The sequence below is a fragment of the Opisthorchis viverrini genome (genome assembly GCF_000715545.1).
Source record: "Opisthorchis viverrini unplaced genomic scaffold opera_v5_1, whole genome shotgun sequence".
In the NCBI taxonomy this organism is placed as follows: domain Eukaryota; kingdom Metazoa; phylum Platyhelminthes; class Trematoda; order Opisthorchiida; family Opisthorchiidae; genus Opisthorchis; species Opisthorchis viverrini.
This window is the reverse complement of record NW_008751657.1, coordinates 9,539,136-9,554,414: the sequence shown is the minus strand read 5'-3', so window position 1 is coordinate 9,554,414 and position 15,279 is coordinate 9,539,136. Positions and strand designations below refer to the sequence as shown.

The following is a 15,279-nucleotide window of genomic DNA, read 5'->3' as shown; positions in this document are numbered from 1 at the left end:
TATATATATATATATATATATATATAAATTCTACATGCGATGTGTCATGCGTGCTCAAAGCATTGACCGCGTTTAGTCTCGGATCAATCGGTTAATTCGCGCTGCTGGGCCCTTGTTTGGAAAAGATTCTCTTCCTCCTGAGTAATACACATTTCGACAACTGCATGCAATGCAATATCGATTTTTTCACGAAGTTAGAAGCTTACAGCTTACTCATTACGTTAAATTCCATGCTTGAGTGGAGAATACGCTGGAAAACGAAACCATTCTTATGAACCACTAAAAGTAGGCTTCACCAAAGAAGGGTTACTAGCGAAAGACAGTGATTAGAATGCGGATTTACTGACAAAAGTTTCTTGGTTTGAACCCGACCCCTGACTCTCGACTTCCCCTGTCTGGGACTGGGCAACCTGGCAGTATCCCAGCGCCCGTGCTCCCTTCGGGTGGCAAGGCAGCTAGGCGCCGAAAGGGTGTTACAGCTGAAGGACAACGATAAAATGGAAAGTGGAGTGTTCATCCACTCTCAGTGTGCCGCAGTTTTTCCGACTCATGAAAAATATCCATGATCAGTAAAATGGAAAATATGCCTACCACTACTACTGCGTTGTTAGCACACTACACATGCACTCGCGGAGACAAAACTGGGATGGTGCTCTGGGGATTCTGAAAGTGGTGATGTTAGTTCTTTGTCTGTTTCTGTAACCTCTCCAAAATGTTTGTGGAAAGGTACAACGCAGAACATCTTCCATTGACTTCGTTTCTTTGCTCTTTTACTCAAATGACCGCCCTTGCTGCCGTACGATTCACAGGAGACAGCAAATGCGAAAGTTTCCAATTTTCTTATTCAAAACCCACTTTTCTGAGGGAACCGAGTGTGTTAAATAGGATAAAATGATGTGCTAACTAGAGCTGTAGTATCTACCTTACATGGTCTTCAGCTGCCGGTGACGATGATGCGCGAGCCGGTTTCATAGATTATTGGCGGTAGTTATCGGGTTTATCGCCATACTCCAAACTTCTATGATGATAACAGCACAAATATAGTCCGATGGCATGACTTGTACACGCCTCAGGACAAGTGAACAATAAGAGTAAATCTCCGTACATCGTCAAGCCCGTAAGCGCACCGTTAAGCGATAAGAAAAGGAGGGTTGATGTACAAACCATCGTCGAGTTATAGACGCCGCACATCAAGCCCGAACTTGTTGGGCTACACGGCTTCACTTCTTATTAGACCGGGCCAGATTAGTTGACATTTGAACTCTGACTGTTACTCATTCGTCGGGCTTTTCCACTGGTTTAACATTTTAAAATGGTATCGGTGAGTCCATCCCGTTATCAATAACAGTGACTTTGCATTCACATCACCCCTTTGAACAGTCCTCCTCTCCTCACGCAACCATTTTGGTGAGGCTATACGAAAAACAGGGAGTAACCTGCCTAATTGCGCCGGAACATTAGATGAAAATACCCCTGTGATTATTGCAACTGTCAAGGATTTATTAGCCTTTCTACACATCTTTTAACGGGTCATCTTGACCTCGTAACGAGTCAAGCGGAACCAAGGACGAGGCTGCTGTCACGCGAATGCTGATTTCCGAAATGTGTTGCTCGTGTACAGTCTCAGTACCGAGTCCCACACGGCTGAGCTGTGATTTTCGTTACAACCACCCATTCAAGCACAGATCTACAGTCGACGCCTCAGGAGAAGAAGTGGTGGACATCGGAAACGAAAAAAGCTGGCTAATCGATGTTACCCACTGTGTCACTGTGGCCGTCACGGGAATCCCTACGCAACCGTCCAATTTGAGGAGAGGCCGGTCGAAAGTCCACAATGGATGTTCTACAGGATTTTTTTTAATCTTTAGATGGACCAGCGCGACAGTGGGTCCAATGCTTCCTTCCACAAAGACATTTTTGAATCCTCACGGACTACCGATCTGGTCACCCAAGGGAACACAAGGGGGAAACCATGTGCCAAAAGTCGCAGACTATTCTGAACGCCGCGATTTGTGAGGCGCACGTGGTTCTATACCTGTTTACTACATCCCAATGATGAAAGGCATTATCACCTTTTGGTACATTTTGAACTTCACCTCGCTCTGTAGTTACCCCACTCGTGCTCGACTTCCTGCCCTCCATACTGTTTATGTTGATTGATATTTTGAACGCTGATGGGAACGGTATACCAGTGACCTTACAAGGTCGATTTTTGGTGTCACGCATCTTAATTTTGCATCGTCGAGGTCATGCCAAGGTCTACCTGATATCATTGTCCTGAATAATAAAGTTCGTGTTATAAATTGCGGTATTGAAAGCATTGTATGATGTAAGCTAACGCCAGGATGGTGACTGTTCATTGATCAATTTTCAGAATAAGGAGTTTTTTTATTTTAATTATGAAGTGAAAACACAGCGTAGTGAAATAGGTTGTTGTGATCCGACGTTTTGGTTGCTGTCAGCGGCCTTTCTCAAGGATTTTCAGAATATCTATGCGGCACTTTGTAGGTTGCTGTCAGTAGTCGATTCATATTTTTCTACAATTTACGACAACTCATTGTATTCACGAACAGCGTCTGTCTCCCCTCCCCATCGTGATGGCCTCTCTGGGAGGATTACCGTATGATGCTCTTTTCAGTTTTAGCTTCACACATAATTTCTAAGTAGGAAGGAGATCCCCATAACTCGATAAGTGAATTCAGCGAGGGTTGAGAGATAGATAATCATTTCACATCACTTTCCAATCTATATACAACTCGGCAGGTCGCCGCGCAAGTAACCTATTAAGCGAGCTGCTTTCCGCTGTCTACTACAAAGTCAGTTGTCTAGGATTTAAGGGGGACTTGCAGGTCTGATACGTATGGCACCCTCTCGGAAGAATGTAACAGAACCTTTTAACAGTGTCTGTTTAATCAAGGTATCTGTTGCTACAGAGAACAGTTGTTTCAAGTGATAACTCACACTGCCTTCAGTTAGTGGCGGATCAAACAATTCCCATATACAGACCAACGCCCATGAGTAAGGGTTTCTGAAATGGGCAATCAACATTTACCGAAACTGAGAGTGTTTGCCTTCGAGGCATATCAGGCCAGATAAAATAATAATAAATCGTTCAGCTGGCAGTGCCTAGCTGCCATGCCACCCGAAGGATTTACGAGGTCTGGGATACTGTCAGGTTGCCCAAGTCTAGACAGAAATTAGGGAAGAGGTCGGGTTCGAACAACGGACCTTCCGGTCAGTAAATTGGCACTCTAACCACTGAGACATTTTGCATATCGGACTCACCAACCTCTTCAGTTATTTGTATGACCCATCCAACGAATCATAGACGAAATGGACTCACAAATATCGGGCGAGCTTCCCCGAGAACATTGCTCCAATTGACGGCGACATCAGTGTGTGGTACTCTTGCCTCACGATCTTTTGGTTAGGACGCGAGCGTGCACACCGTGGTAGCCGAACATTGACATCTAAGGACGATCACCACGGCAACCCAATCAGGTTTTTACTTCGGATCATCACAGCTGACTATGCATCGCACCGCTCACTAGTTACGGAAGTTTTGAACTCCCTTAGTTTAAGTCGTTACAGGCGGTATTTGCCTTATTAAGGGACCCACCACAAACAGACACTCTGCTGGAGACATCAACTATGACTTAACACATGATCCATATGAAGGAAGATCTTCTGCTGTGATAATCTGTTGTGGGAGTACTGACCTAACCGACCCACCAATGCGACTTGGCAGTAATTTTGGTATCAGAGTATAGTTTTAGGGGGAGACATCTGTTATCCTGTTTCCGTTCACTGGAGCGCTGAATACATACCTATTAATCTGACTCCAAAGCAGACGTTCCGCTTTCACTGTCGAAAATGACTACCATATTCAGGAAAACATAGGTTGTAATGAGTGTTGACCGATCCCTTCCATCCCTCTCACCGACCTCATCTGTTTAGTTTTCTCTGTTTGACCAACTATCATAGCTGCGGGTCAAGTATACCTTTCTCCTAGCTGTTTGAGCTGTACCGCTTGATCTGTCCTGCAAACTGTTTGACCTGAGTTTATTTCTGCGTCTTCATCCTCTAGCGGCGGGCTTTATCAGCCTGTCTGTATACTCCTCAGCCGCACTCGTTTTCTGGTACGGCATCAGCTTGTTGCGTGAAGGAGAATATGATGCTGGATCCGTTGTTCTGGTAAGTGTGCACTGATAAGCTTTCTATGGACTATAGGCTATTTACAACTACATCCTATATGAAGCCGCATCAAATCGGTCCGTGAGTAGCGTCCCTGACAGATGCCGTCCAAAGCGGTAATGGCTTTGCCCGAAGTGGAGTATTGGAAACCAACATCATAATAAATAAGTAGGCTAGACTTGTTTGCATACCAATTTGGTTTTGACGGGACATTTACCTAGAACCCAGCGGAATCCCTCATTTATTATGTTTTTAAGCAACTGAATGTGCTGCACCAGTCCGCCTCGTGTTTCAGTTGCTACGATATTCGAGAGATGTCGCGATACATGTATGGTTGAAATACACTACTCATAAGGTTGCTGAAGATTCTTCGACAGCCCACGACCGGTTCCGCCTTTCTTGGGGCTCATCAGATAAGCGCACCCCCGAGTTTCCGTCAACCTTATATTCTGCTTGAATGGAGATTCCACGAAATTCACGAAATACACTTATTTGCATACCAATTCGATTTTGTTTACCTGATGAACCCCAAGGGGGGCGAAACCGGTCGGGGGTTGTCGAAAAGTTTTCAACAACCCGATTAGTAGCGTATTATGTCTAAATAACTAGACTATTATTTCAGTGGGTTTGGCGACTGTCCCTTCATTCCGTTTTCCTTAGAAGTTAAAGCTACTCACTCAAGTTTTGTCGTACCTGACTACCATTCAAATGCCCCAGTGGGAATCTAATGCGATTTCTAAGCAAATTTATGACTTCCCAAGTGTATTCCTACAACCCAGATGTCTCGCCCTATCTTGGATGCTTCTTATGATGTATAAAGTGTGTACTATTTCCTGTGAATGTAAATGAGAAGGAGTGTGATCACGGTCGGTAATTTTGGGTATGTAAAACTTCAGAGATAAATCGCTCCCTTGGAAATACGTGCTTTCTGGCCAGGAAAAGCTGGGAATCGTTTGAAACCATTTTTATCCATGATTCGCTAATATTCCTTATTTCTCTTAATCTGTATGCCCTCTGTATTGCATTTTACAAATGATTTCGGTTCTCTTGGTGCGATTCTCATGTATTCTCAGCTTACAGACTTCTAGACCGGATATTAACCGGTTGGTGCATTTTTCTTCTGGAATTGAACTTTAGTTGCATTGACCGACCGAATTCATCTTAAAGATCCTTTTAGTGACCTGATTTATTTACTTTTGGGCACTGACTCCTTCATGGGATGAGTCAACTTCACCTTGTAGCCAACGCTGTTCACATACCAACTTTTCTGAAACTTTATTGAAGTTGTCGTAACGGTCGAACCAGCAAACTCTGGATGGAAAGGTTTATCGAACTTGGAATGGTTAATCCCAGTACATGTATTTATCAACAAACAAGCGGTAGGCTGGTTTACCAGAATGATTCTCACATGAGCCCTCAGTAGCTTAGTTCGATGAATTGGCTGCTACCATTCTAAACAGTGAAATGCACGGCCTATTACTACTGATGAATATCCAGACATCCAGAGGACATCCGTTATTGCAAATCAACTTCTCCAAGCTGTGACGCGAATGGTAGTCATTAATCACATGTCGTTTCGCAATTCTGGAGGTTTCACTGTATAGTGGAAACAAGTGGTTTAGAAATCACGACCTAATTACCTTATTTCAATGGCTTGCATGCAGCGGGACACCGTCGGAGTCGATAGGCAGAGAACTCAAGCCGATGTGTTGTATACACTGCTTACACAGATCGCCCGTATCGTTACTTGTTCGCTCCAAAACTAGAATATGTGCATTCTACAAAGTGGCATGCATGTCTGTATTGATTTCTCGCACATCTTACCGGGTACCGTTGTTTTGTCTGACGTTGTATCTCCGGTGTGCTGGATGCTGATCCGAATACCCCAACACTGTAAAGTTATACTTTCAAATGCACAGCTTTCACATCTGCCACAGCTTTGACGTACTCCACCACTATCGCTCACACATTTGATTGTTAGTGAGGCTACCTTTTTCCCAACACAACACTAATTATAAAGTTCATGTTCGTTTATATTGGGCATATCAACACTGCACATTATGAAGATCGCCTCTAAAAGAGATTTCCCGTAAACACCGTTGTACAGGCCAGCCTGGTTAGCGTCTGGCACCAAGCAATAACCAGCCCTACACGTGTACCACGTGTACGCGCCATAAGTGATGCGGCCTACGGGATCACCGAATACGTACATTCTGGGTTTCAAGTGTTCAGGTGCCCCACATGGTTTGGCTCTTGTAAGCAATCAGCGACCGGTCTAACTTCGCTCGGTCTACACTGGAAGCAGGGCATTCAGCTGGTCGCACTCGCGCCTCAGCACGCCGCATGTGGGGCATAATCTATTTTCCACAGGGATCCATCAGTGTAGTTCGATCTGCCAAGCGAATCCAGATCCACCATACAGTGACCCAAGAGGTCAATAAAACGTTTGAGACTTTTTACGATGGTCTTAGGGTCGTTACTACTGCGGGTGGTGATGATGATGCTATCACCAAGTACGATTATGGTCCCGCTAAGAGGGACCATTCAATCAAGACCACTTCGCTGCGGCCTCTTATGATTTGGCTTGAAATTGATACGCGACCATCCACACGTTCCAACAACAGAGATAACCTTATGTGCCATCCCGGTGCATTCTCGGCTCCCAGCAGGCGCTAAGGAGCGAAGAAAGACCACCCAGTTGGGAATTTCACCACTTTTCCCTAATATAATACCCCGCGTATCACATGCATTGGCTGATTCTCTGTCCAGAAATGGAACAGATTAAAAGTTCGCATACATACACTGCTGATGACCTGTTTCTACTTCATGGTGATACTGGCATCCAGCTCCGAAATAAAGCTTTGAAATTTTAAGCCTTCCCGAATACCAGTTCAAATACCAAAAACTATCTGATGTGACAGGTAATGTGTTTTCAATTCAGCATGAATTTGGTCAGCTGTTGTTTCCTTCGTAACGGGCTACTGTGAAGCTACCCAGGTCTTATCAAGGCTAAACAAGCCAAAAGTAATCACAGGGTCGTGATTACCGTGTATACCAAAATGGATGTGTCTGGACCGACTCACAAATCAGTTAATCGTAAACAGACTTGGACCATCAAGGTTTGTTTATACATTCAAGAATTGTGATCCATAGGTTCATGGGTCCATTGCCGCACTATACAGAGATGTTCGTGTGTGGAATCAAAAACAGTGCTGTGGATGTACAATGCATCATTACAAGCGATGAGTAACTTGTTTTTGGTCTCCTTGTGGACAGTTCTATGGAACGATTCGTCAGACTTTTTGTTTTTGGTCTCCTTGGGGACAGTCCTATGGGATGATTCGTCAGATTTTGCGATTTATTCAACTCTACAAATCATTTCTTTTAAGACTAAGTTGTTTGTCGCCTTCGGGAATCCTCATACGGTCAATATAAGGATCGTAAAGCCAATGGTCAGTGTCTCAAAGTTATGGAACCTGACATTGATGCGTCTACGTTTGCGAGCTTCATGGGACTATTCGAACAGCTCGGAACAATTGCCTTCAAAGGATTCTCAGCGCTGATGTCAGCCTTACCAAAGAGAGGTGGCTGAATTCAACGGACAGATGTTACAGATCCCCAAAAATATGCGAGTGTTGGTATTAGAATTACTTTTGATTTACTGTTCTGAAGGTGCGATTTCGATGTACACAAAAGTAGCTTTTACAAAAGTTCGCCATGGCAAGTGTCTGTTGACGACCCGTGTGCTTCTTATGCAAAAAAGAACGTTCAGCTGTAGCATTCTTTCGTTGCCTAAATGCCGTACCACCGGAAGGAAGCACGAGGGCCGGGATACTGTCAAGTTGCCCACGCCTAGACAGGGGAAGTCGGGAGCCAGAGGTCGGGTTCGAACCACGGACCTTCTGGTCAGTAAATTCGAGCTCTAACCACTGAGCTTACTCGCCCCGCTTCTGATACAGGCGTATTCGAAAGAGCTGTGAAGGAATGTCGGAACCTTAATGCACCAGCTCCAATATCTCATCGACATTAGAGATGCGTATGACACTTGCTTGTATAGGCGATAGAAAGTGCTGCCCCCAAGGGAAACTGAACTCCCTAACTAAAACAATTGGATCGTTCTCCATGACTGGCCTTTGCTAGACGGAACTAGTTTATTTTCCACAATGATCCAGTAATTTCCTTGCTGACTGGTTTTTCTGCATTCATATCACACACAACCTTAGATATCTCAATGAGAAGTATACATAAATGCGGTATGTGTTACGTTTTTGCTCGGTGGATCAAATTCAGTTTGGCCAAGTATTTTACATTACATGCCTTGGTTTCATCGGACTATTGTTCGTTGGATATTTTATGCAGTTGCAAATGGTGATTTCTTTTGTTAATTTTTCAGTGCGTGCTTCAGTTCATGAGTATCCTTGTTGCGGTGTATGTTTGAAATCCTGCTTGTGCCAAATCTGCACTTATTGACCAAACTGATATCTCCTCTTCTTCGCAATTGTCTGACATCTATGTAGTGCACAAACTCAGATTAATATGACTTTACTGTGTGCGCGTCGGGCTCGACTTAAATAAACTATCCGGTTTGTCTCAACTACCACACTTCATCATTAGACAAAGTTGACTTTTCATCTGTAACATGGACATAGCATCGACTTTCCCATAATTGTGCGGTCAGTCAAATGTTATAGCCCGGTAGCCTCCGATGATCTGTAGCAGAGCATACAGCTGACCTTCTTCCAGGTTGGCCTCCGCCCTATGGACCATTTTATGACGTCTATTTTTTGCGGATCAGATTCGAATTCCTCACGTCACCGATGGTATTCAACACTGACGCTACAGCACAGTGCAGTCAATCCCGGTTCGTTGTTCAGCTGTAGCACCCTTTTGGTGCCTAGCTGCCATGCCAGGAGGGCCGGGATACTGCCAGGTCGCCCAAGCCTAGACAGGGCAAGTCGAGAGGCAGAGGTCCGGGAGTTTCTTAAATCATTGACAAACTGGGGGAGGAAAGGAAACGAATAATGGCCTAGCACTAACACTTTGGGGTTATTCCTTCCAATCACTCTCCCTCTGATAGTTTGTACTTTAAGGCTGCTTGCTAGTGCATCGCCAGCGTGCTTAGTAAACAAACGGGTATCGATAGGCGACTTTGGTAACATGCCACTCATAGAATCGTAAGCTGTTGGCGTGGGCAAGCTTCAACGTAAACCTCTCTTTTAACCTGATCCGTTTTTTAAATCAACACATTCAGAAACAGCATTCTGTACGTATTCAGGTATTTTGACCGTTAGAATTCAGACACTGCAATGTACTGCAGTAGTTACGAAACCTTTATGGATGTCCTGCATTGCACGCCGGACCAGTTTGAAATAAAAATAGCAAGGCTGTAGAGGAATACCGTAGACTTGATTGGACTTAATTGTTTCCCAGCTTGTTGAACTTTTCACTGAGCGTTCGTATCGACACACAGTGTTTGTCTCGTTTGTGCGGAGCTGTGTTTACAATACAAAGACAATTTTTCGTAACGGATCAGCTAAAAGACTCCATCAACGACCGTTCAGAAGCTTTGAGCTCTTATGTCAGTCCTGTACATCGTTTGACGCACATTAACCTCGCTCTGAAGTTGTCCCCACCGACGGTGTCGATCACTCGGGTTACCAACTTTATTTACTGACCGTGGTTATCTTTGCGTTTCTATTGATAAGGCTTGCACGTATAGTCATTACACATTGAGATACAGTAAACTGCCGGGACTAGCAACTCGACCATCGTTCCCCCTTCGTCTCGATTTCCAACAAAGTGAATACAAGTGTTGTTGTTTGGAAATTTTACATAATATGTTGTTTTTCCTATCGGAAATATGTCGCTCTGTAGCTTTGGTGTATGGGGATAGCAACAACGACTGAGCACTGATAAAGTGATACGTGTGCATACACCAACACGCAATTTGCAGTGCGGTCCAACGTGTCACCCAGCATATCAATGTCACAGCTGTCAATGAATGGCGTGCCTCATCAGGAATTCATCATACAGTGCTTGTCAGTGACACGTTTCATTTTTTTTAAATCTTCGATTTGCATATCGGTGACAACCAGAATGGCTGTAACCTGTTAGTGTGGGCGCATTCATTTCGCGTGTGTTCTGAAGGTGTGTATTTGGTTCTTTACAGCTTGTGTGCAGTTGTCACAAGAAAATATCATGTTGAGTGTTTGGCGTTTATTTCAAGACCCAAACGCGTTGTGTTCGCGTTTACATTTGCAAGTCGTCACAGTTGCCCACCCAGACAACTCGTCATCCCAACGCACACTTTTCCTTATTTTCCCCACAATGAACTTGGAGTAGAGCAAACTGTGACTTTTTTCTTCAAGTTTACATAATACTTGTCGTTTGACGTTGACGTCAGCTGTTCCTTTTGGAAATTGCTATATTTCCTATCGTGTGTGAAGCAAAGTACATTGTTAAGTGTTTGTTTTTTTTAATTCGCGCCACTCCAGTCTCTCTAGTTCGTTTCTGGGCTGCATCTTAATTGGTGTGTTACATTATCTGTATAAGCTGGTATGTAGGTGTGCAAGAATATCCCCTTTTCCCATTTAATTCCTCAGTCAGTGGCTGCAACTTCGAACTGGCTGTCGGCAGGTTGGGTTTTAAAGCTTACGCTGTCAGCGCAGCATTGATATATGACTAACAACTCTAGAACTCTCATGCTCCTGTCGACGAATGTGAAGCTCATCTTCATCCAGCGTCAAGTTTAGATGTGGACCTGTGCTCAACGCTCGTTTAGTAAGGTCTGTTTGCAGGTTTGAGGAACACCATCAGGGCTTTATGTCAGACAAGATAGGGCGGATACGGAGCGAGAGAGAGGTGTTCGGTTCACATATTTGAATTTGGGTCAGAAACGGAAGGGATGAACGAATGCTAGACCTTATGACCTATTCGAACTTGATGGTGAAAATGAGTTTAGGATGTAGAATAGAATTGGTTTGTGTTGATATTGGTGTTTCTACCCACTTGAAAGCAAACTAAATGCCTCATAATTTGAAAGCAGAGCTTCGGTTTGAGGCATGTAATAAGTGGGGCCTCCTGGCTAAACTCGGAAGTAAGTTCCTGTTTCGATGAAATACGATCCAGAATGAGTCTTATTTTACAGATGACTCAATTGTCATGTGTGGTGATGCCCAGCAAACAGAAGAAAGATTTCAGTGCAATGGTACGTGAGTCCTATTCCGAGTCGTATTTCGTCATAAGAACTCATTTCCGCGTTGAGTGGGAGCCGTATTAGCCAGCTAAAACCGAAGTTCTACTCTTAGAAGACCCTCATAAGCAAGAGGTCTAGTTCGATTCAGTTGAGTCTCCCATCAGAACCAAAACTGATTTACAACCGAGGGTATCTGGCGAATTCCATCCAATTTGGGTTCAAGTAGAACATAAGGTTGACGGCAACTCAAGAGGTGCGCCTACGTGATTAGCCCCGAGAAGGGTGAAACTGGTCTTGGGCTGTCGAAGGATTTCCAGCAACTTTAGTAGTAGTGTGTTGCGTCTAGGTACATTTTTTATAGGTTGGTTCCATCTCCATAAGGGCAAACATATACCAACATGAACCAGTTCAAATCGATGTCCCAAGATCACTTCAGATTGGTTAATAAGGTCTAGGATTCGTTCACCCCTTCCTTTTCACCTCTAATCCAACTTTGTGAACTGAACACATCCCTCTCCTTACATTATCGCGGCATGCCTCTGATATCGATTTACACACCTATTCAGTACGCACTTTCATTGTGTTTCATGTTTATTCATTTTAATGATAATAGAAATTCGAAGGCTATGTCAAGAATCTAAGCGAACCCCGGTAGTTCTTTCAATCCGGTGTTTGTTTTCGGTACCTGTTTTAACTTTCAAGGTGACTAGACGTGTTTATTCGGAAGTTGGATGGGGCGGTGGCTCTACACTTTGGTAGGGCTTTCGTTCCAAAAGTACAGCCTCTATTATCCCACAACAAAACCTACGTCATAGTCAAGTGTCAAACCGCATCGTGTTTATTTACGTTTGTGAACATTAAACACAGTCAACCGGATAGAAATTTAATAGTAATTTTCGGTTCCTATAGGTCTTATCTGTTTGGGAGCCTGAGCTGATAGTCCTATTTCAGCTATTAGAAAAACTACAGCTTCGATCTTAAGAAGAAATTTCACAGAATAAGCATGTTATCCTGAATGCATCCTTTTTTCAACAATTTTGGTGACGCGACACTTTATTGTGTAACAGTGGGCGTTACGTTACATCACTTCGCTTTATTTGCGGCCTGTATGCTATTTCTTTGGCTTCCATATTTCCAGGGGGCGAGATGGTTCAATGGTTAGAACGCGAATTTAGTTCGAACTCGACCTTTGACTCTCCACTTCTCCTGTCTAGGCTTGGGCATCCTGACAGTATCCCAGCCATTGAGCTTCCTTCTGGTGGCATGGCAGTTAGGCACCGAAGGAATGGTACGGCTGAGCGAGTTCGATACTTCCAGGTCACTCAATTTAGGGTAGAATAACAGATAGGGCTCACAGACAAAGGAATGGAAGAAAAAATGACCATAATACAGCGAAAATCCGCGTTATTAGGTTCTCGTGAGAATGGCTGTGCGGATCTGGATCATAAGCAGGACAAAAATCTTCTTCAGGTATGGAGGTTTGATGGAAGACTTTACAGATGTCTTACCGACATCCGAGCATAGCTTAACCGGAGTTTACAAGCCATCATATCACAATTCATTCGGCGGACATGAAGTTGAATCCTTTTCTCTGGCCTGCTTCCTTTATCTTACCTCGATTATTCCATGTGTGGAACTTCAAACCGAGCTGGCGGTTAAAATCACTCCATTTGAGTTGACTGGAGTGGGCTCTGTTTCTAAGTTGCTCATTCCTTTGAATATTAAGCCATATCCGGTCATTCTCTTGTTTCATTGTTCATATCTGACTTAAAGCTCAGTTGTGTTCGAAACCTTCATCTTTCAAGGTAGTTTACCTTAGCTAATATAACTTGGTTAATTTGTCTGAATAATTCATGAATATGTGGGCTCAGTCGTACTTGGCTGAAATGGTTTAATCTCTGATAACATTCGATTTGCACAAAAAACGATAAGCCGGCGAACTTTATAATTCCAAAGGTGATTTGAACTGTAAACTGGAATCCAACTTTTATAGACAAGCTCCTACAAACATGACACCCACACGTTCACAAAACTCGATTGCAGAAACGTGTTTTGTACATGAATTGTTTTTTATCAAATCAGACCTTGGTCAACACTTTTTTCCCGCTCAAAGTTGCATTGTGGCAGAGTTGCAATGGAATCCGTCCAAATTATCAAGGTGAACAACATCACAAGGTTTTTCATTGCTGTAGCTTGCGTGGAACTGCTAGTGTTCACATATTGTAATCTTTCAAGTGAGCCTAGTGATCGGTTCTCTGTCCTGGAGCTCAGTGTGTTCAGATGCGCTCAATCCGTTCGCCAACGACACATGTAATTATACCTCAAGGGCAGGTGGAGTGAGCCCCCTTCGTAGTCCTTTCTGGAAAAGGTTTAGCTTCTCAGAAAACCCTAACAGAATTCCGAAACCAACACCCAATATGCGATAGTCTTTATCCCCGCAGAAATGTTATCCCCAGGATTGACCCTTCATCGGAGGGTGATAATGAGGGCCATCTTGATCTCGAGATGTGCTTTGATTCTGATCACAACCTGTTTCACGGCGCATGATCCGCGCGATAAAACCTCAGTATCTTTCTCTTGGGCATAGCTTCTCGAAAAAAGGACTCGGTGTACTTTTCCCACCCATCATATAAACTCTTGTATTTAAATTTAGGAAGTAGGGACTCATTCATCCGATAGCTTTTCCATCGTTGTGTCTCAAACGACACTATCCATCCTCGATATTCACCTTTTCCTGAACGTACCGTTGGGAGCACTTTTTGGTGACACTTTGTGCCCACTCATTCTGTTCTCTTTTCTTTCACTTCAGGTTTTTCTAAATGTGATCATCGGAAGTTTGTTCCTAGGCGGTGCTTTGCCTAATTTCCGCTACTTCTTTGCGGCAAAGGCCTCCGCAAAGCGGGTGTTCGAGATAATCGAACGGGTAAGTTCACTTGAGGTTACAAAAGAACGGACTGTTTTGTGACCCGCGTTTCTAACAGCCGCTTGTAGGCTTGCTCCGTGTCCTGTTCCGCTGCCGTATGTGGCATGTGATCTGTAAAACGAACCCATTCAACAATTTGGACACAAGTTATTATGAGTTTGAGACTATAACTTCGTCGGAACCCCTATTCGTATCCCACTCAACCCTAACACAAACCGTGTTATAACCCAGGATCAACGTAAGTTAGCAACATCTTGCCTAAACCTCCGGAAATCAGACTATCAGTTTCTGGCCCTCGGGAATCCGTTTCCATGATCACACGCTCGATGGTTTGCAACGCAAGCTATCTTAGCGTCTTCAAGATTTGTTTCCCAATTAGATTTTTAGTCTGAATTCGACAGAAGAGAGGTGTATCTGAAATCTATCTTCGGCTGTTCTACATTTATTCACCGATGCCTTCGCAGCATATCAGGAGGTTACCGACATCAGCATGACAGCGCTGGAATGATGTATAAGCCAGCACTTCTTAGCAAATCCCAGTCGCTGGAGCTGCAAATACGTTTAATCAAGTTAAGTGGTTGGAAGGTGTACTACGCACACCCAACCGTCGTACACTGAATTGGCGTTGTTTCCCATTAGAAACCTTCGCTAGCGAAAAGTTCGTGACGAGCAGGTCATTGCATTGGAAGGAGAGGTGAAAAAAGCAACATTTCAACAAATTGCTGTGATATGTTGTTCCCATGATTACTGGGGTCCATAAATTCTTGCGCTTGGTGGGAAACTCCGCAAGACATGACCTCTACCACTGACGATCATTTTCTTGCTCCAAGGCACAATCACCAATCTAACGCTGTCCTCTAATTTTGGGTGGATCTTTCGTTATGCAAGTTTCGCACACCATGCGAATTTAATCGCGCTGGTTGCGTTTCTCTTCGATGTATTACATAACCATGTATTTGAACGCTGT

At 43.9% G+C, this 15,279-nt stretch overlaps 2 protein-coding genes across 2 annotated transcripts in view; one reads left to right on the top strand and one right to left on the bottom strand.

Annotated features, from left to right (window-relative positions):
• The window catches only part of T265_00169 (hypothetical protein), a gene marked incomplete at both ends in the record, with an annotated part of 2,827 nt that extends 1,855 nt beyond the window's left edge, over positions 1 to 972 (bottom strand). Inside the window, 2 exons of the mRNA XM_009163826.1 lie at positions 311 to 479; positions 923 to 972. Coding sequence (XP_009162090.1) covers positions 311 to 479; positions 923 to 972 — 219 coding nt within the window. The remainder of the gene's footprint in view (positions 1 to 310; positions 480 to 922) is intronic.
• Positions 1 to 15,279, top strand: part of T265_00170 (hypothetical protein) — a gene marked incomplete at both ends in the record, with an annotated part of 47,539 nt that overhangs the window by 7,723 nt on the left and 24,537 nt on the right. The window contains 3 exons of the mRNA XM_009163827.1: positions 4,088 to 4,194; positions 4,231 to 4,275; positions 14,199 to 14,312. Of these exons, the coding sequence (XP_009162091.1) occupies positions 4,088 to 4,194; positions 4,231 to 4,275; positions 14,199 to 14,312 (266 nt within the window). The remainder of the gene's footprint in view (positions 1 to 4,087; positions 4,195 to 4,230; positions 4,276 to 14,198; positions 14,313 to 15,279) is intronic.